At 40.3% G+C, this 20,863-nt stretch overlaps 3 protein-coding genes and 1 pseudogene across 3 annotated transcripts; 2 read left to right on the top strand and 2 right to left on the bottom strand.

Moving 5' to 3' along the window:
* Window positions 1-2,098: 2,098 nt before the first annotated feature.
* On the top strand, window positions 2,099-5,654 carry si:ch73-352p4.8 (cystine/glutamate transporter). Its single transcript, XM_063501039.1, has 12 exons — window positions 2,099-2,353; window positions 2,759-2,885; window positions 2,961-3,076; window positions 3,170-3,295; window positions 3,368-3,467; window positions 3,649-3,693; window positions 3,795-3,918; window positions 4,019-4,122; window positions 4,204-4,300; window positions 4,627-4,776; window positions 4,864-5,041; window positions 5,275-5,654. Exons 1-12 carry the CDS (start codon window positions 2,125-2,127, stop codon window positions 5,337-5,339), a joined length of 1,461 nt encoding a protein of 486 aa, XP_063357109.1. The 5' UTR covers window positions 2,099-2,124; the 3' UTR covers window positions 5,340-5,654.
* A 987-nt stretch (window positions 5,655-6,641) lies between these two features.
* On the bottom strand, window positions 6,642-10,959 carry LOC134615804 (forkhead box protein M1-like; annotated as a pseudogene).
* Window positions 10,960-14,909: 3,950 nt separating this feature from the next.
* On the bottom strand, window positions 14,910-17,926 carry LOC134647164 (forkhead box protein M1-like). The gene is made up of 7 exons (XM_063501383.2): window positions 17,837-17,926; window positions 17,410-17,601; window positions 17,190-17,318; window positions 16,868-16,927; window positions 16,366-16,414; window positions 16,055-16,227; window positions 14,910-15,840 (listed from the first exon to the last, which is right to left on the bottom strand). Exons 1-7 carry the CDS (start codon window positions 17,918-17,920, stop codon window positions 15,019-15,021), a joined length of 1,509 nt encoding a protein of 502 aa, XP_063357453.2. The 5' UTR covers window positions 17,921-17,926; the 3' UTR covers window positions 14,910-15,018.
* A 1,356-nt stretch (window positions 17,927-19,282) lies between these two features.
* rhno1 (RAD9-HUS1-RAD1 interacting nuclear orphan 1) lies at window positions 19,283-20,568 on the top strand. The gene is made up of 3 exons (XM_063460517.1): window positions 19,283-19,371; window positions 19,511-19,698; window positions 19,858-20,568. Exons 2-3 carry the CDS (start codon window positions 19,534-19,536, stop codon window positions 20,566-20,568), a joined length of 876 nt encoding a protein of 291 aa, XP_063316587.1. The 5' UTR covers window positions 19,283-19,371; window positions 19,511-19,533.
* The last annotated feature ends 295 nt before the right edge of the window (window positions 20,569-20,863 follow it).

Genomic DNA, 20,863 nt, shown 5'->3' with positions numbered 1-20,863 from the left:
TATATTCTCCACTGGTTTCTTTTCACTTTTAATCCAGATCCCAAAGATATCATTTTAATATATAAAACTGATACTTTCCAACTAAAGTATTTACTAAGGAGATACTAAATTATTTCTTTTTTCAATCTTTAAACTTTAGTTTAGTTGCTATTGATTCACTGAATGGAAAAGCCAGATGGTCCCTTGTGTGTATGGCTCCTGAGAAATATTAAGATGTGTTCCTTTTGTATTCTGCTCCATGTGAGATGAGCCTATGGGAGAAACAGTTGGGAGTGAGCAGTTGAAGCTTGTTTGGCCTCCAGTTGACAAAGCAGGGATCTTAGCAGGTCAGGTGGAAAACAGCAGGGAAGATAAGCTCTTGTCTCCTGGGATGGGTTTACCTGCAGAGAGGAGGACTAAAATCGGACCCACCCTGGGAATTTCACACTGTGATGCTCGAGATGTCTTGGGGGTTTTTACCTTGGAGAAAATTATGTACGCATTCAACTGCAGAAGACACAGTTGAGATAAACATAGAATCAAGGTTAGCAACCTGTAAAATTCAAAGCCAGGTGAGATGTAATTGCCATTTTCTCGAGGAAAATAAAAGCACATTCATCTGTGGGGTAACATTTACCAAGAAAGAGACATGAGTTCCATCTGCTGGCCAAAGATGGAGAAACATCAAGTAGTAACAGGCAGAATCTAACACAAACGTATTGTATGCACGATGAGGTTTAACAGCATTATTTAAATATCTAAATATACATTTGATTCAGTCTCTACCATAACCATTTATTAAAACTTGCATAAAACATACAATGTTCCTTTTAAGGGGTTGACACTTTAAAATCAAAGAAATGTATACAGCAAGATGCTGACAGCTTGCATACAGCAAAAAGCAATGCTATTCTGTGCTGAGTAAAATTTAAGCTCCAAAGTATAATCCTATGAGCTATTTGGTTAAAACTGAGTAGCTATTATTTTGGTGTTCCTACTGTAATCTCAATAAATGGTTAATTGCTGTAAAATATAAATGAATAGCATGTCTTATGTAACCTGAATTCTTGTCTTTTATTAACTATGACAAGACTCAAGTGTTAACCATCATGCCCTATTCAAACTACACCTTCCCACTGTTACTGGTCACACAGTCACTGGAAACCATATCACATTCTCATAAAATCATACAAAGTGTAAAAATGCAAAATAATTGACTATAGCAATCAAACCTTTTAAATAATTGAATTGAGTGGGGAAAAAATCATTCCCATGAGTCTTAGTATCGCCAAAGAAAAAATAGTTATACTGTAAAAATTGATTTCCTTACAGTGTTCAAACATATTAATAAAGAACTACACATTAATGCATGCACATTTTTTACACAAATTGTTATTTGAAAAAAAAGTTTTAATTATGCTGAACATTTTACAAATAATATACTAGAAATGTTTTTCAGTCTGACGGCATTTTGAATGCATCCATCTTTGCATTATCTGAGTGAGAGGAGTTCTGAGTGCAGATGCAGTCATTCACTCGTCATAAATCTTGACAGAAAGAACTTGATGTGTGCTGTGTGTAGAGGAATGTTAACAAGCGGAGCTCCTGCTGATAAAGTGAAGCTGACATCCATGCAGTGGCCATGCAAGTGAAAGTAAGGAATATTAATAAAGCGGCCTCTGTCATTTTTTTGTTGTTCTGTTGTCTCATATCATTTTTAGTTTTTGCTTAAGACGTGTATGTACACTGTGTAAAATAGCTTGACAGGACACCATGAGATTTTAGTCTGTGTAGATTTTGTTGAAAGTAGCCCTCCTGCAGTCTACGCAGCTGCCTCCACAGCACCCTGACCTGTCTCCGTCTGAGCCCACAGGGCCTCTTCCAAGCTGTACACACATCCATCCGCACATCCACAGTGTACAATGCAGAAAAGTGTTGAGCCTTTAAACTGCTGTTAATTATTGCTTAAGTTTGGAAGACTGCTGGCTTTGTTCCCAGCTCAGACTGGGCGGGTGGGGTAAGAGCCAATGAGTGGTGAAAAAACAGACAGGATTGGGGGGGTGGGGGTGTTGTTGCAGCCTGTGCTGTTTCTTCCTGCCACAGTGTCCAGCACATTCGCCCTGTGACCTACAGCCACAGAGAAAAATGGAGGGGACCAGGATAAAGAAAGGGGGAAATAACGAGAAGGATAAGAGAGATGATGAAGTGGTGTGCCTTCGGAGGCAGATCGGACTGCTGCCTGCCGTGTCCTTCATCATTGGGACTGTGGTGGGCAGTGGGATTTTCATTGCACCGAAAGGAGTCCTGATGAACAGTGGCAGCGTGGGGTTATCTCTGCTGGTGTGGGTGCTATGTGGCGTCCTTTCTCTCTTTGGTAAGATGAATGATATTTCAGCTGATGTCTCCTTTTGTTTTACCTTTTTCCTGCTATTGTGTTGTGCACTTAAGTGTCAAATATGAGAAACAATGTGTTTTATGAGTAAATAGTAAAAAGCTAGATTTATGTTGGTGTCATGATTGCACAAGTGGACAGCCCAGTTCAGTCCTGGAAAGAGGCACAAATCCATTTAGGGTTGCATCAGGAATGGCATGTGGTGCATAAAGAACCTGCCAAATCAAACATGTGGAGCTACCTGCAGCACTCTTGTAAATAAGGGGAAGCTGAAAGTAGATTTTTAAACTACTTAAAAGACATTCTAAAAATGTTGCCATTTAATATTATAAAGTAAAAGTCATACTCTTATTTTTCCAAAACTCTGCTCTGCCTCTGGCCTATTAGGAGCCCTGTGTTATGCAGAACTGGGTACCACTTTTACAAAATCAGGGGGTCACTACACATACCTACTGGAGACTTTGGGGCCTCTGCCTGCCTTCCTACGACTCTGGGTTGAGTTTTTATTCATCAGGTATGGTTTTTACTGGTTCGAAAGGAATTAAACTGCCTCAAACATAATACTCACAAAGATATTGTCCACCTCTAGGCCAGCTGTTGCGTCTTATGTCTCCCTTGCCTTTGGTCGTTATGTGGTGGAGCCATTCTTCACACCCTGTGCTGCTCCCACAGTGCTCATCAGACTTGTCAGTATCCTTGGAGTGAGTGAGTGCTTTTATAACTCATCTGTGTCTGGAGCACTTTGTGTGTAGAACAACACATATCTTTAACCAGTTCTTTGTCTTTGTGTTGCTTCAGCGTTTGTCGTAGCCGTCAATTGCTGGAGTGTGAACATGGCCTCTCGCACTCAGATCACCTTGACTTTCATTAAGATGTTTGCCCTGGTCCTCATCATCGTCCCCGGTGTCATTGCACTGGCCAAAGGTGAGAACACCTAATTGTTAAACCCTAAGACAGAGTTGGCATTCAGCTCATTTATTCTCTCTGTCTTTGCAGGGAGGACAGAAAATTTTCAGAATGGTTTCGAGGTTGACTTGTTAACACTGGATAAGTTGCCACTGGCCTTCTATAGCGGCCTCTATGCCTATGGTGGATGGTAAGCATACTGTGGTTTGAGCATCAGTGCAAATCCAATGTATTTTACTGTGTATCACACAGTATATGAAACTCTTTCCCCCAGTAATGGTGAAAAGAACCATAAATTACATGACAATGTATGTACTATAACTAACAATCAAAGCTTTATGCCTCAGTCTTGGCTTTCTCTTTTCCTCTAGGTTTTATTTGAACTTTATCACTGAAGAAGTCATAAACCCTAATAGGTATTTTTGCATGAAACATCTGCTATAAAGTCTGTCGCTTTTTTTGAAAACCAAGTTGCCTCCTGCTGTTATATCTCTCTGTGTGTATCCTGCTTTGTCAGAAACATGCCACTGGCAATAATCTTGTCCATTGTGGCAGTGACAGTCTTTTATGTGCTTATTAATGTGGCCTACTACACCATGATGACTCCTGCTGAGGTGCTTCTGTCAGATGCTGTGGCTGTGGTCAGTTCCATTTCTTGCTTTATGTATCATTAAAAAAGGAAAACCTGGAGTAAATGTGGTATGTCACTGTTGGTCTGATCTGCTGTTTGTGCCTCTGCAGACATTTGCCAACCGTGCTTTTCAGGGGTTGGCTCCTGTGATCCCAATTCTTGTTGCTATATCTTGCCTTGGAGCCCTTAACGGTGGCTTCTTTGGGGCACCTAGGTAATCTAGGGACCATAAAGGTTTATTATTGTCATTTTTTTGTGTGTGTGCCTGAATTCTAATGAGAGCTCTGTGTTGCAGGATGCTGTTTGTGGGAGCCAGGGAAGGCCACTGGCCAGCCATTTTTTCCATGATTCACATCCGCAGACACACACCTTTACCTGCTGTGTTGTTACTGGTAAACTACTTTTAAAACAGATGAAGTAATCTAAACAAATAAATAAATGACTTATTCTATTTATTATGTTGCATTATTAAAATTGAGAATACGCAGTAAAACAATTATAACATTTTATTTGTATTAAGTTTATCCATGTCATATGAATAACAACAATAGGATCCAGGCACAGGATACAGAGGCTGGTTGAAAATGGGAAACAGGGGAACACAAAGCCTTAATCCAGATCTAAAGGAATGAGTGGTTGGCACAGTGTCTGACAAAGATATATAATGTGATACTCTCAAAATAGTAGGTTTATAACTATCTTGCCTGTGTCCCTTTAGTACCCCTTGGTAGTTTTCATGTTAATCACTGGAGAGATTTACCAGCTCCTCAACTTTGCCTCCTTTTCACGCTGGTTCTTCATCGCCTTGGCAACCTTGGGGATGCTCATACATCGATATCGTTTTCCTCTCCACCCAAGACCTTTTAAGGTTAGCATACTGAACTAAAAAAACCTCCCTTTATCTTACTGCTCCACACTACGCTGACCAACTTGTTTTATTTTTTGTAATGTGAAGGTGCCCTTGGTCATTGGAATCACCTTCACAGTGGTCTGCTTCTTCATCGTGGGTCTGTCTCTTTACTCTGACCCCTGGAACACAGGACAAAGTTGTGCTCTAACACTGACTGGTGTCCCAGTTTACTATGTTACTGTCTACCGCTTTCGTTTGCCCCGTAGATGCAGGCGCATATTTGGTAAGTTGTAACAATATTCTTCTTCAGAATTTATTAACATGATAGTTTTCATCATGAGACTGAATTGAGTGGCTCTACTTTTAATATTAAACATAGGCATCTTTGGTACAGTGTCAAATGATCATATATGCCTGCTTGTTTTTGTTAAGAAGGAAGAGGATGAGTGAAATCGAGAAATTCAGTTGCTTGTAGTAAACAAACTAGATAATTCTGACTTTCCTCAATTCTCCCAGACTACTGCAGCAAAAAGCTACAGATCCTTCTAGAAGTGGCTCAACAGGAAGTCCAGACTTACTGAAGACCCAAAAGGCATCCTGCATTCTACTTGCAGACTACACGGATACTACCTGGACAAAACATTAAGAAGACATTTTTAACAGTTTAAATAAATGTTTCATTTTATACTACTTTTATATAAAGGGCCACGTGTTTAGAGAAAATAACTGCACCAATTATGCAGGTATGTAGTGTTTATACCAGAGACCTTAGAAAAAAAAGTACTTAAAGTTTCAAAGATGCACTCAAAATGTTCATTTTGAAACGTTAGATAAAATGACATTTTTGAACAGACAACCTATGATAGTTTAAACTTTTATTGAAATATAAACAGAAATAAGCAGTCTTGCTACACAGTTTTTCAAATAAAATACGCTATGTGCAAAAGGGTTCATTGCTGTATTGAAGAATATTTCAGGGTGTAGAAATTACGCCTTGTCTCTACACATGAATTAAATTTGATCTGAGCAAGACAACAGATCAAAGTTTGCTTATAGCCAAAAACATAAGTAAAAAATCTTCATGTTATATGAGGCACCAACACATTGATTGTTGTCTTAGAAACACCGAGTTTAGTCAGGTACAAGGTCTGAAAACTGCTAGAAACCACAACATTTCACTCCTGCATACACAGGGACAATTACTGTGAGAATTTATGAAGTCATGTGATAAAGACAGTTCTGCAGTTAAATAAAGAAACAGTCCTGTTCCTGTTAGCGCTATTCGTCAAGGCCTATTACTAGCAATCCTCCATCACAATCTATTATTCTAAGTCAGATCTAAGACGCTGACTCAAACTGCAGTGAAGCATCTTGAAAATATATCCTTTAAAATTTATGTAGAAGCTAAATTATATATTAAAATGTGCAAATCAACATACATATACACTTACATATTTCTTTTCATATACATGTCTTTCAAGAAGACAGACAAATAAGACAAATAAGGAAAACCATAAAACACAAAGAGGCCCAAATATGTGAAGAAATTCAAAGAAAAAGAAGTGACACCGAGGCAATTATTGATTGATCCAATGAATGAAAAACTCAGAGAAGGTAAAAACATCAAACAGTAACTGAAACTGAAGCATCCCTGCAATCTATTTAACTATGTTACATTTTCCCCCTCATGTTGTAGCCAGAACCCTCCAGCAGCAAAGCAAATGTAAAAGAAACTTGAAGCTAAAAGCTCCTAAACTACTGCAAAAAAGGAGGTCCGAATAAGTCTCCAATAAGAAATTTAAAATTCATGCTTCTGAATATTTGACAACCAGAGTAAATTAGAGCACTCTAGAGCACTAGAAATTTCTTCCTACATCAACAGCCTCGCCTTCTATTGAGAGAAATCCTCTTCAATATGGAAAAGTCGGACGGTTTAAATAGTGTCAGATCCAGATTTGTTTCTGTCTTGCTGCTTTGGTGTGGGCCTAAATCACATAGTCTTTACATAAAGAAAAAAAAGGAAAAAGAAACAGGTGACACTGCTTAGCCATAGAATGTGTTTCAGCCCTCTGACTACTTCAACTGAGGGATTAAGTCAGACCAGCTGATGTTCGCCATACTAAAGTCATCATCATCAAGACTAGAAAAGCTAACATCCAACAATATCTTGCTCAGGCTGTCGTTCATGGTATCCAAAACGAGGCCCTCTGTGATTGAGCGACTGGCTGCTGTGGAACTGCCTCCCTGCAGAAGCTCTCTGGAGCAGCTACTTTTGAGGCATTCGGTGGGCGACTCTGCTGGTCCGGTCACTCTGGAAGGAGCGGATGTGAGCAGCTCTCTTGGGGAGTTAAACAGAGGCAAGTCTTTAAAGGGAGTGCTGCTGAAGCTGAAGGTGGTGTAGTCGTGTTGTGGAGTAACTGTGGGACCACCCGTTGCACGAATAGGGCTCAAGTGTAGAATATTTTGGCTTCCTTTGCCCACCGGGGTCACTTTAAAAGACGCAACATAAGAAGGTGGCTTGCTGGGGGTGGATGAGGTCAAATGACTGCTACTTTTTATTGGGGTTTTGAATGAGAACTCCCTATCTGGGCTTTCCTGCCCATGCTTGGCTTCATCCAGCTCAATATGTGGATTGTCCTGGAATGTCGAAGCATCAGAGGCTACGCCAGAGTCAAAGAAATTACTTTCGCGGCAGAGGAGAACATGCTCTTCATTCACAGGGTGAACAAAACACTGTTTGCGCCGTGAGCTGCTGGCATGTCTCTTTGGAGGAGCTTTGGGAGTCTCGCATTTAATTGGAACACATACCAGCTCCTCCTTCACTTCTACCCTAAAGTCCGTATTCTTCTGAGGAGATATCATCACAGCTGGGGAATCACTTTGTGTCATCTGTCAAACATGCAACAATTCCCATTAAAATCTTAGTGGTATGGGTGAAGTTTATACTCATCTCTATGCACATAATGTTGTCAATGTAAACTGTAGGGAGTTCCAAGAAATACTTGTTTTGAAAAGCAGTTTGGAACTTGCATAGCTTATGAAGTAAAACAACAACAACACGTTTTTCATCCATTTGCTTCCGCTTTTCCTTTTCAGGGTCACTGGAGCCTATCCCAGCTGTCTTAGGGCGAGAGGCATGGTACACCCTGGACAGGTAGCCAGTCTGTCACAGAGCACATACACAAAGACAACCATTCGCGTTCACATTCACACCTATGGGCAATTTAATGTTTCCAATTAACCTATCCCCAGTAACTGCATGTCTTTTGACTGTGGGAGGAAGCTGGAGTACCTGGGGATAACCCACGCAAACACGGGGAGAAAGACCCCGGCCTGATGGTGGAATTGAACTCAGGGCCTTCTTGCTGTGAGGCAACAGTGCTAACCACCATGCTACCGTGCTGAAATAAAACGCTGAAATATATGAGAAATTCCTTACCTTCGGTGCTATGCGGACTCTCTTTGCTCCTCGTGAATTGTTCCCCTTCTGCTGGGAGCAGGGCGGAGGAAAAGGAGTAGAAGTGGATGACAGATAGACAGAAGGAGTGACGGGGAGCTGTATGGGCACCAAGTAGGAATCGGTTCGAGGCAGAAGAGGTTTCATCTTTCTGTCTGAACACAGAAAACACAACAACATAACATTGCACTACACATTTCCAAACTAAACAGAAATCAAATATTTGTTTGCCGACCTCTGACTTTTCTCAAGTCTCAAATTTATAAAACAACTCATACATTTCTCTTAACTCACCAGAGCTAGTTGGTGTTTTTCTTGCATCTGGAAGTGTCCTCTTTTGGTGCTGTGAAAAGTAAGATGAGACATAAATTATATCAGTTAGGAGCCTTACTGTGCTGTCACCTAACAACACTTGTAACTTGGCGTTCTGTCCAAAATTTGTCCCTTGATAACTGACCCTACATCTTTACCCTCAGGAAAGGACTAAAAGGAAGTTTTATGATTGTATGGATACCAGATATTAGAAGAAACAAGTGCTCTTAAAGCACATTAGCCTTTCAGACTGACTTCAGCCTCTCTGCTTCCCTGCTGCTCTCTTGTCTCCTCCTGCAACAAAAACAGGTGTAGCTACAACCTGTGGGTCTGAAAGTCTGGTGACAAATGGATTCATGAACGTTCAGATTTTTCTGGCCCTTCTCGGCTTACTGCTGCCTGAGTGCGATTTAAAGATGGCTCCTGAAGAACTAAAAAAGAAAAAAGAAAAAAAAGGAGTAAATCAGTCTTACTTGATTAGCCAGTAAAAGCATTGGCACAGGAACAGTGGCAGTCACTGGATCATAGCCCGGCTACAGAGAGAGATGTGAAGTGAGATTAGGGGGAAAAAAGAAAACAAAAAACAACATGAGGAATCTCTCTGCTTCCCTGCTGCTCTCTTGTCTCCTCCTGCAACAAAAACAGATGTAGCTACACTCTGTGGGTCTGAAAGTCTGGTGACAAATGGATTCATGAACGTTCAGATTTTTCTGAAAGTGTGATTTGAAGATGGCTCCTGAAGAACTAAAAGAAAAAAAATAAAGAAAGGGGGTAAATCAGTCTTACTTGATTAGCCAGTAAAAGCATTGGCACAGGAACAGTGGCAGTCATTGGATCATAGCCCGGCTACAGAGAGAGATGTGAAGTGAGATTAGGGGGAAAAAAATAAGACAAAAAACAACATGAGGAATCTCAAAACACTCTCAAGGTGTCAGACATACAAAAATACAATTGAAAAACAAGGATCCAATGAAAATCATTATATAAACACAAGGTAACACAATAAGCATTTAACAAGCATTCTTGCAACAAAACATTCAGGCCAAGTAACACAAATGTTCCCAGATATCACCGATGTAAAAGCAATGAGTCAGCTGCACTCACCTTGTACACATGATCAAGTGTGAGGCATCGATTGGCTTCAGGTCGGATAGTCCAGAAAGACATTTTACCATCTGGAGACGTTTCACGAATGAACATGTCATGCAGAGAGAGGTTATGGCGGATGGAATTCTGCAATTATAAATAAAAAGAAAAAGTATTTGAAAACTGTTGCTTGCTGCAGAGCTGGAAACATATCACACTTTCAGCAGCTCTGAAGTACCTTCCAGCTTAATTTGCCCACATCTCTATAGTAAGGGAAGTTGTCCTCAATCCACATGTAAATCTCGTTTAGGGTCATCCTCCTGTTCTTTCTGCTATTGATAGCAAACTGGATCATGGCCATGTAGGAGTATGGTGGCCTCTCTGAAATGGGTTGCTCAGGAGGTTCTGCACTGGTATGTGTATTGTGTGCCTATATGACAAACAAACAAACAATAGTCAATAAATCTGACAGTGTAACTATTCTGTGCAATCAGACTACTATTGCTGTCATTATAAATCACAGTCATGACCAATTGGTTCAGAAAGGGTGTTTAGGGAACATAAAGCAACATGTCTGGGGTCAGTGTTGCCTTCAGAAAAGTATGCCCCCCCTCCCCCCCCAAAAAAAACAAAAAAACAAAAACAAAAACAAAAAAAACAAGGCAGGTAAGTGACATTAAAAAGCACCGAACCTGAAAAGTCTGTGGTAAAGGGTCTTGGTTCTCCTTGCTGCTGAGCTGCTTTGTAGAATTTGGCTCCAAGGCACATGTGCTCATCCTACCAAGGCTGTCATCTAAAGGACTGTAATTGACATCCTTATTCTCTAGTATGACAGAGAAAAACAAGCACTAAATTCCACACTTATACTTTAAGTATTATCCTAAACATTAAAAAACATTTTCCGTGCATGGTTTAATTTCAGTTAGAAGTTTGTCACCTGGGAAATTGCGTGTAGTTTCAGCTTTGACTTTATGTCCTTCTGTACTCCTTGTAGCAGCCGCTTCAGCAGCAGACTGAGAATCAGGTCCATAGTCCCACTTGTTGACACTTCCACTTCCACTCAGAACAATGAACTTGTTTGGGCCCTCGGCATCACATTCCTTGCCTTTAGCTGTGAGGGCCCCAATAACACTTTGAAGATCTGCTGTTTTGGGAAAGTATACCAACCGAGTATCAGACTTGGAAGGATGGTCCATGATGCGGATACCACCAGGAAAGCACTGAATGGCAGCTGGTATTGACGGTTCTTTGGAGCCTGATTCTCCAGGCTGTGAATCAGTCGCATTTTGATGAAAAGGCAGTTTTTTTCTTTTGAGAATCAGGGGTCTCGTCGGGCTCCGTCTCATGGTCAGATCATTGAAATGTGCCAAGTTGTTCAGAGGTATTCTGCACAAAAAATACAAACGAGCCTGAACAACGAAGATTAACTGTTACAACAAGAGTAAACAGTAACGGTAACGTTTACCTGGGAGATGGAAATTATCAAGTCAGCGCTGAAGTCAGTTACTGGCGTTAGCCATCAAGTCCGTTCACAGCAAATCAGTCTAGATCATCTCGGGAAAACTCCCCGATTTAACTCAAATACTGATCATAATAAATCGTACACTAAACGGGTTAAATGTTATCTAGATAAAACCAAGGTCCGCACCTTCTTTGTGTCTTTTTTTATATCTTGAACTCCTCACTTAAGCGGCTAATTTTCTTCAGTTAGTGATGTTTCCGGACGATTTCCAGCTTCTCGAACAGACGTTAGCTAATGTTTTTAACCCTCTGGGTTTGTTCAAAATCACTATCCTTTCAGCTTGTTCGTGGCCAAAAGTGTCCACCAATAAATTAGGTGTGTAATTTGTATTGGGGGGGGGTTGCTATTTTTACTGCATAAAGTTTTTAACTAGCATCAGTTCTTTTCATAAATATAAAATAGTTATTTCTTTAAAAAAAAAAAAATTAACCTTTAAGAAAACAGTTTGTTTGTACAATGTACTTGTTGGAAGACAACCTCAAAACTCACCATTTCATTTATTCGCATTGCTACTGGATTTTCTTGTATTATTAATGGTAGAGTCTGGGACATGTAATCGATTAACAGCAACATCGATTATTATGAATTGTTATTTTTGTGCAGGGAAAGCAAACCAGATAAAACTCCCACTCAGCTTGTTGGTGGCCAAAATGACCACCTTTTGTTTAGGTTTATAAAATACTATCAAATTAATATATATGTAAATATTTTTCCACTTTGACCGACTTGATTTTTTAAATTAGCATCAGTTCTGGTCATGAAAATCAAAATTTCATTCAAATTCAGAATTTCAACCCTTTCAATACCAGTTAGATCACATAATTGTAATGATCTACAAAGAGATAAAATAATAAAATGACTATTTTCCCCAAATAATACATACAATCTGATTTATTTTCTCCCCATGATTGCAGTTAGATGTATATCAATAATTAACAGTATCAATGATTATATAGGCATCATTACTTTTTTTTGCACAGAAAAGCAGAAAAACTCCCACTCAGCATGTTCATGGCCAAAAGTGGCCACCTCCTGTTTATATTCAGAAAATGCTATAAAATGAATATATGTTAAAACAATTTCCACTTGATTTTTCAAACTGGCATCAGACCTTGTCATAAAAACCAAAATTTTATTCAGATTTTTTTTTTTTACCAGTGGCTGAGGTCACCAGCATACGCCCCAGCTTTTCCAGGATCATTAGGTTTTAGACTCCACCAACTCCTGTGAAGTGGTTTCCAAGGGACAAAGACATTGTATTTCAAGACATCCAGGAGACTGTAGAAAAAAGCCAGCACCCAGCAGCTAGTTTTCCTTCAGCAACTCAAGGTGCCAATATCCTGTCTAGGTTATCCACACTATTCAATCGTGCAGTCCAGGATTGCTTCTTGCTTCCTCTATTCCCCATCACTGACTGCTGATTCCCTGTGTGTTGTTGTCAAAATAAGCCCATTCCTCCGTTGCTTTGGGATGTGGGATATTGGCGTCGTAGTTTTGGCGAAGGCAAAGACAGACAACAAAATCTTCCTCTGTTGCAACTGGAAAAGCTGGGGAGGTAGCTCTGTGTTGTTTCCTGACTGTACCAACAAGAGCCAGTTTTCATCTGAGGAGTTTCTCTGCCAAGGTCTACAAAGTAAAGATGTTGTCATTGTGTCCTTGGAGCTCCTTCATCAGTTGGAGTCAGAAACTCTTTCCCTTTTTAACTTCCTGGGAAATTCCAGTGTTGTCATCCAACATGTTGCTTTATTCTGGTGTAGGCTCACATCTCCACTTCATCTATACCCCTCCAATCCTCACCCTTTCACGTCTCATGCAGGTTTGTATAGGTGCACAGCAGCTAAAAGATCTCCTTTGTTATAAAAAAGTTAAAGGTAGATCTCAGGCTGCTTATGCAGAGAACTGCATATAGGGTGGGCTCTGGACTGTAGAGCAGCCTCTCTTTAGTAGTGGGACCAACATGGTTTTTCCTTCACAAGGCATCCACTCAGTTGCCAGCCCTTCTTGACAGAAAAAAATGATCTGGAAGCTGTTAGGCTTACTTGTAGCAGTAGCACTGACTGCACCTGCATAAAGTCCAGGACAGAACTACAAAGTGTTTGTTGCTGTTTGTGTTGCAGCTGCGAACTCTGCAAAATGTCCTGTGAGGGTTTTTTTTTTTAAGAGTTAATATTTTGGGTATGGTATCTTTTTTAATTAAAAATACAAGAGTAAAGGTGCTTTTAGCATTTGCTGAAGTTAAGTTTGCCAGGGAAACTAAAAGCTAAATAGCTTGCATCAACATTAATTCACTGCAGCCTATGTGATGTTTGATGCATCGTAATTATTTCAGTTTGTCTTGCAAATACATAGTTGTGCTGCAGTGTCATGCACAAACAAACTATTATCTGAGATCCTCAAGATCAAACCTGTGTCAACATTGTGTCATTCTTTTGGTCCATTGGAATGCGGTAAGCCATCATACGCCCCTATTGGAAACTAAGAACATTACATGAAATTGCTTATTTGGACAAAAATGGGTAAATGATGTAATTTGTTAAAAAAAATATTACAAACTACCATTTTCATGCGGTGAGTTTAAAATAAAATCAATTTTACCCAAATTGCATGATTCAGTACTGTCACTAACAAGGAATTAAACATTTTTGAACAGACAATCTATGATAGTTTACACCTTTAATGAAATATAAGCAGAAATACCTCAATGCACGGCAACACCTCACTAAACCATCAAGTTTCACATCAACAAAGGACTAATGAAGTCATTATAGGTATGAAACACTTTGTGGCATCTTTAAAAACAGGTATTTATCCTCCAGAGTTGGGACTGCAAAAACTACAGTGAGTATTAAACTCCAAGACTGTGTGGATGAAGTCACTGCATGCATTTTTTGTAGGTTAAAGGTGCCCTGAAAATGAGCGATATTAGCATACACAAGGACAATTACTGTGAGAATTTATGAAGTCATGTGATAAAGACAGTTCTACAGTTAGATAAAGAAACAGTCCTATTCCTGTTAGTGCTATTTATCAAGGCCTATTACTAGCAATCCTCCATCACAATCTATTATTCTAAGTCAGCTCTAAGACGCTGACTCAAACTGCAGTGAAGCATCTTGCTGGCTGATCAGAAAATATCACATACTTTAAAATTTGTGTAGAAGCTAAATTATATATTAAAATGTGCAAATCAACATACATATACACTTACATATTTCTCTCCTTATGCATGTTCTTCAAGAAGACAGACAAATAAGACAAATAAGGAAAACCATAAAACACAAAGAGGCCCAAATATGTGAAGAAATTCAAAGAAAAAGAAGTGACACCGAGGCAATTATTGATTGATCCAATGAATGAAAAAGTCAGAGAAGTAAAACACATCAAACAGTAGTTGAAAGTGGATCATCCCTGCAATCTATTTAACTATGTTACATTTTCCCCCTCATGTTGTAGCCAGAACCCTCCAGCAGCAAAGCAAATGTAAAAGAAATTTGAAGCTAAAAGCTCCTAAACTACTGGAAAAAGGAGGTCCGAATAAGTCTCCAATAAGAAGTTTAAAATGACAGCATCAAGTGGGCCTTATTTGAAGTTGTTTTGGTATAATACCAGATATGCTTCTGAATATCTGACAACCAGAGTAAATTAGAGCACTCTAGAGCACTAGAAATTTCTTCCTACATCAACAGCCTCGCCTTCTATTGAGAGAAATCCTCTTCAATATGGAAAAGTCGGACGGTTTAAATAGTGTCAGATCCAGATTTGTTTCTGCCTTGCTTGCTTTGGTGTGGGCCTAAATCACGTAGTGTTTACATAAAGAAAAAAAAAAAAAGGAAAAAGAAACAGGTGACACTGCTTAGCCATAGAATGTGTTTCGGCCCCCTGGCTATTTCAACTGAGGGATGAACTCAGACCAGCTGATGTTCGCCATACCAAGGTCGTCATCATCCAGACCAGAAAAGCTAATATCCACCAATATCTTGCTCAGGCTGTCGTTCATGGTATCCAAGACGAGGCCCTCTGTGATTGAGCGACTGGCTGCTGTGGAACTGCCTCCCTGCAGAAGCTCTCTGGAGCAGCTACTTTTGAGGCATTCGGTTGGTGACTCTGCTGGTCCAGTCACTTTGGAGGGAGCGGATGTGAGCAGCTCTCTTGGGGAGTTAAACAGAGGCAAGTCTTTGAAGGGAGTGCTGCTGAAGCTGAAGGTGGTGTAGTCATGTCGTGGAGTAACTGTGGGACCACCTGGTGTACGAATAGGGCTGAAGTCCAGAATATTTTGGCTTCCTTTGCCCACCGGGGTCACTTTCCAAGACTCAAGTGCAACATAAGAAGGTGGCTTGCTGGGGGTGGATGAGGTCAAATGGCTGCTACTTTTTATCGGGGTTTTGAATGAAAACTCCCTATCTGGGCTTTCCTGCCCGTGCTTGGCTTCATCCAGCTCAATATGTGGATTGTCCTGGAATGTCGAAGCATCGGAGGCTACGCCAGAGTCAAAGAAATTACTTTCGTGGCAGAGGAGAACAGGCTCTTCATTCACAGAGAGAACCAAACGTTGTTTGCGCCGTGAGCTGCTGGCTTGTCTCTTTGGAGGAGCTTTGGGGGTCTCGCATTTAATTGGAACACATACCAGCTCCTCCTTCACTTCTACCTTAAAGTCCGTATTCTTCTGAGGAGATATCATCACAGCTGGGGAATCACTTTGTGTCACCTGTCAGACATGCAACAATTCCCATTAAAATCTTAGTGGTATGGGTGAAGTTCATACTCATCTCTATGCACATAATGTTGTCAATGTAAACTGTAGGGAGTTCCAAGAAATACTTGTTTTGAAAAGCAGTTTGCAACTTGCATAACTTATAAAGTAAAACAACAACAACAACAACACATTTTTAAAAAGCTGAAATATATGAGAAATTCCTTACCTTCGGTGCTATGCGGACTCTCTTTGCTCCTCGTGAATTGTTCCCCTTCTGCTGGGAGCAGGGCGGAGGAAAAGGGGTAGAAGTGGATGGCAGATAGACAGAAGGAGTGACGGGGAGCTGTATGGGCACCAAGTAGGAATCGGTTCGAGGCAGAAGAGGTTTCATCTTTCTCTCTGAACACAGAAAACACAACAACATAACATTGCACTACACATTTCCAAACTAAACAGCAATTTCTATTTGTTTGCCGACCTCTGACTTTTCTCAAGTCTCAAATTTATAAAACAACTCATACATTTCTTTTAACTCACCATAGCTAGTTGGTGTTTTTCTTGCATCTGGAAGTGTCCTCTTTTGGTGCTGTGAAAAGTAAGATGAGACAAAAATTATATCAGTTAGGAGCCTTACTGTGCTGTCACCTAACAACACTTGTAACTTGGCGTTCTGTCCAAAATTTGTCCCTTGATAACTGACCCTACATCTTTACCCTCAGGAAAGGACTAAAAGGAAGTTTTATGATTGTATGGATACCAGATATTAGAAGAAACAAGTGCTCTTAAAGCACATTAGCCTTTCAGACTGACTTCAGTCTCTCTGCTTCCCTGCTGCTCTCTTGTCTCCTCCTGCAACAAAAACAGGTGTAGCTACAACCTGTGGGTCTGAAAGTCTGGTGACAAATGAATTCATGAACGTTCAGATTTTTCTGGCCCTTCTCGGCTTACTGCTGCCTGAGTGTGATTTAAAGATGGCTCCTGAAGAACTAAAAAAAGAAAAAAAGAAAAAAGAAAACAGAAAGGAGTAAATCAGTCTTACTTGATTAGCCAGTAAAAGCATTGGCACAGGAACAGTGGCAGTCACTGGATCACAGCCCGGCTACAGAGAGAGATGTGAAGTGAGATTAGGGGAGGAAAAAGAAAACAAAAAACAACATGAGGAATCTCAAAACACTCTCAAGCTGTCAGCCATAAAAAAAAACAAACAACTGAAAGACAAGGATCCAAGCAAAATCATTATATAAACACAAGGTAAAACAATAAGCATTTAACAAGCATTCTTGCAACAAAACATTCAGGCCAAGTAACACAAATGTTCCCAGATATCACCGATGTAAAAGCAATGAGTCAGCTGCACTTACCTTGTACACATGATCAAGTGTGAGGCATCGATTGGCTTCAGGTCGGATAGTCCAGAAAGACATTTTACCATCTGGAGACGTTTCACGAATGAACATGTCATGCAGAGAGAGGTTATGGCGGATGGAATTCTGCAGTTATAAATGAAAAGAAAAAGTATTGGAAAACTGCTGCTTGCTGCAGAGCTGGAAACATATCACACTTTCAGCAGCTCTGAAGTACCTTCCAGCCTGGTTTGGCCACATCTCTATAGTAAGGGAAATTGTCCTCAATCCACATGTAAATCTCTTTGAGGGTCATCCTCCTGTTCTTTCTGCTATTGATAGCAAACTGGATCATGGCCATGTAGGAGTATGGTGGCCTCTCTGAAATGGGTTGCTGAGGAGCTTCTGCACTGGTATGTGTATTGTGTGCCTATATGACAAAAAACAAACAAACAACAGTCAATAAATCTGACAGTGTAACTATTTCCTGCAATCAGACTACTATTGCTGTTATTGTAAATCACAGCTGTGACCAACTTGTCAAGAAAGGGTGTTTAGGGAACATGTAGCAACATGTCTGGGGTCAGTGTTGCCTTCAGAAAAGTATCTCTTCCCCCCCCCCAAAAAAAACCAAGGCAGGTAAGTGACAAGAAAAAGCACTGAACCTGAAAGGTCTGTGGTAAAGGTTTTTGGTTCTCCTTGCTGCTGAGCTGCTTTGTAGAATTTGGCTCCAAGGCACATGTACTCATCTTACCCAACCACTGAATGTTGGTAAGGCTGTCATCCAATGGACCGCAGTTTACATCCTTATTCACTAGTATCAGACAGAGAGGAAAAAAACAAGCACTAAATTCCACACTTATACATTAAGCATGATCCTAAACATTAAAAAAAAAACCTTTTAAGTATATGATTTAATTTCAGTTAGAAGTTTGTCACCTGGGAAATTGCGTGTAGTTTCAGCTTTAACTGTATGTCCTTCTGTACTCTTTGTAGCAGCTCCTTCAGCAGCAGACTGAGAATCAAGTCCAAAGTCCCACTTGTTGCCACTCCCACTTCCATTCAGAAGAATGAACTTGTTTGGGCCCTGGGCACCACATTCCTTGCCTTTAGCTGTGAGGGCCCCAATAACACTTTGAAGATTTGCTTTTTCCGGAATGACAACCACCTGAGTATCAGACATAGAAGGATGGTCCATGATGCGGATACCATCAGAAAAGCTCTGAGCAGCAGCTGGTTTTGATGGTTCTTTGGAGCCTGATTCTCCAGGCTGTGAATCAGTCGCATTTTGATGAAAAGGCAGTTTTCTTCTTTTAAGAATCAGGGGTCTCCTCGGGCTCCGTCTCATGGTCAGATCATTGAAATGTGCCAAGTTGTTCAGGGGTATTCTGCACACACACACACAAAAAACTACAAATGAGAATGAACAACGAAGATTAACAGTTACAACAAGAGTAAACACTAACAGTAACGTTATATAATAGCTACGGGACTCGAGAAACTTTTGGCCACCTAACCGTTTTGACAATTATTGAAACATTACCATATAACTTACATTAAAGTCAGCAACTGATTTGTGTCGTTATACCTAAACAAATTCAATTTTTCCAGCGTTAGGTTTTCTTGCACCTGACGATAAAAGCTAACGCTAGCGTACGCTGAGGTAGTCTGCTAAGCTACGTTAGCAAGGTGCCTAGTTCACTACACTGCTCCAACAAACGGCAAAAAACCTGACCTTCATATTACTGCGAAGTTTCAGAAGATTCCGTTTAGCTTGAGTCCAACCAGTAATGGTTCATATTCGTGTTTAACATAACCGAAAACATCTAAAACAGTCTTTTATTTAATGTTATTTACATGACGTCAATACGATTCACAAGCGATTTTGAATTTTGGCGCTGTGGGTGCGGCCTCCCGTCACTTTGATCACGTGAAATTTTTGAACCAATAGCAGATAGGATAGCGACGTCACTAGAACCAATCAGAAAAGACAATGGCTACGGTAGATGGCAGTAATGCACATGTGAGGTGGTTTGTCAAGCCCCAACCTAACCAAAAAGAAGAAGGGGAAGAAGACCCGGGAAATAACAAACAAAAAGCAACAAAGAGATGAAAACAAAGCAGGCAGAGAAAAGACAATTTACACTAAACAACTAACTTTTGATATAAGTATTTATTGTATGCAAATAAGCACATTAAGGTAAGTTTAATGTCGTCTTAGCACCCACGAGCGAGTATATTCGGTTTGGTAGTAACCGAATATAGTTTTGGTTTGGTAGCAACATCTGGTTATTTGCGGACATTTGATGCCTCAATTGATCGTGTTTTTATTCCACCAGGAGTTCAGTGATGATTTATCTTAATGCCCAGAAAAGTTACAAAGACAGCAAAGCCTTCGCTGCAATTCTTGGAGCGACCTTTGTGTGGAGCCAAACTCCAAAATGTGCCCGAAGTCAGAGCAGCACTCAATGCCAGAGATTTCTTCACAGAGGCAGAAGCACAGAGCAGCTCAGCTCTTAATTCCTGGGTAAGCTGTAATGAATACTTTTTAAAGTGGTGTGGGCTATGTTTTGCTTAAAAATTATTTCTGAACATAAACTTGATCTTCATATGCTGGAATTTCACATAATAATTTTCATATATGACTACATGGATTATTTTGTTTAATTTGCCTTTAATATTTCAGGTTAGGCCACAATTTGACATTTCAGTTGCAACTGCACCTCCAGTGAGACGAGGGAGGAGAAAGTGTCAGTCTGCCACAAGCATCTTGGACAGCTGCAGTCAGCTGTCCAGGAAAAATAGTGTCTGCAAATTCCCCCAATTATTGTTTAAAACAGGGTCAAAAGACCAAACTCAGCAACCAAAGGGGATCTCCAAGAAGAAAGCTATAGAGAGTACTCATGTGGGAAGGAAACCTGCCGAAAAGAAAACAGTTTCAGCTGCACAGTGCTCTAACCTACCAAAGGGACAGTTTGCCTCAGTAAGAAAACAGAGTGCTGAAACATTCTCAGACGACACTTCATCCCACCAAAGATGTTTGGCTGAACCTGACAGACCATCTGTGCAAGTGTCAGAGAGATGCAGAATTCCAGCAGTCTGTGCTTCAACACTTCCCTGTGAAGAGTTTAGCACCACTGAAGTCTGTCCACCTCCTGATGTGGACACTCCGAAAGCAATGGGGGAAAGGAACATTTCTCCGTCTACCCCCTGTGGACATTTGCTGCTGGCTCAGCCGTGTACGCCTCCATGTAATGGGTCACCTGACATTTTGGTGGCTGACACGCCAGAGAGGGACTATGGAATGAAGGTGACATGGAGAAGAAGAAAGAACTTGATGGTGTTGTTAAAACAGAGGGGCCATCTCTCTGAGGCAGATGCTTTAATTCAAAGTTGATGTAGAGATTGTAAGATTTGTCTGTATTCTCATAATAGCTGCAGATTAATTTCCTGTTTATTGGTTAATTGACTAATCGTTGCAGTTCTAAACATCATAATGCCACGTCTGACAAAGTCTGTTATGAACCCCCTCTGAACAACATTTTTATGCATGAGTTTAAAATTTAACTTTAGTAAATTAGTTTAATGGGTGTGATATTAAAATCTGTCTTGTGATATCAAGACAGATTCTAATGATACTGTACTGTTTTATAAATTATGTTATATACAGAAGATTTAATCCTCACTTGTGG

This window comes from Pelmatolapia mariae, linkage group LG17 (genome assembly GCF_036321145.2).
Source record: "Pelmatolapia mariae isolate MD_Pm_ZW linkage group LG17, Pm_UMD_F_2, whole genome shotgun sequence".
NCBI lineage: Eukaryota > Metazoa > Chordata > Actinopteri > Cichliformes > Cichlidae > Pelmatolapia > Pelmatolapia mariae.
This window is presented reverse-complemented; position numbering and strand designations above follow the sequence as displayed.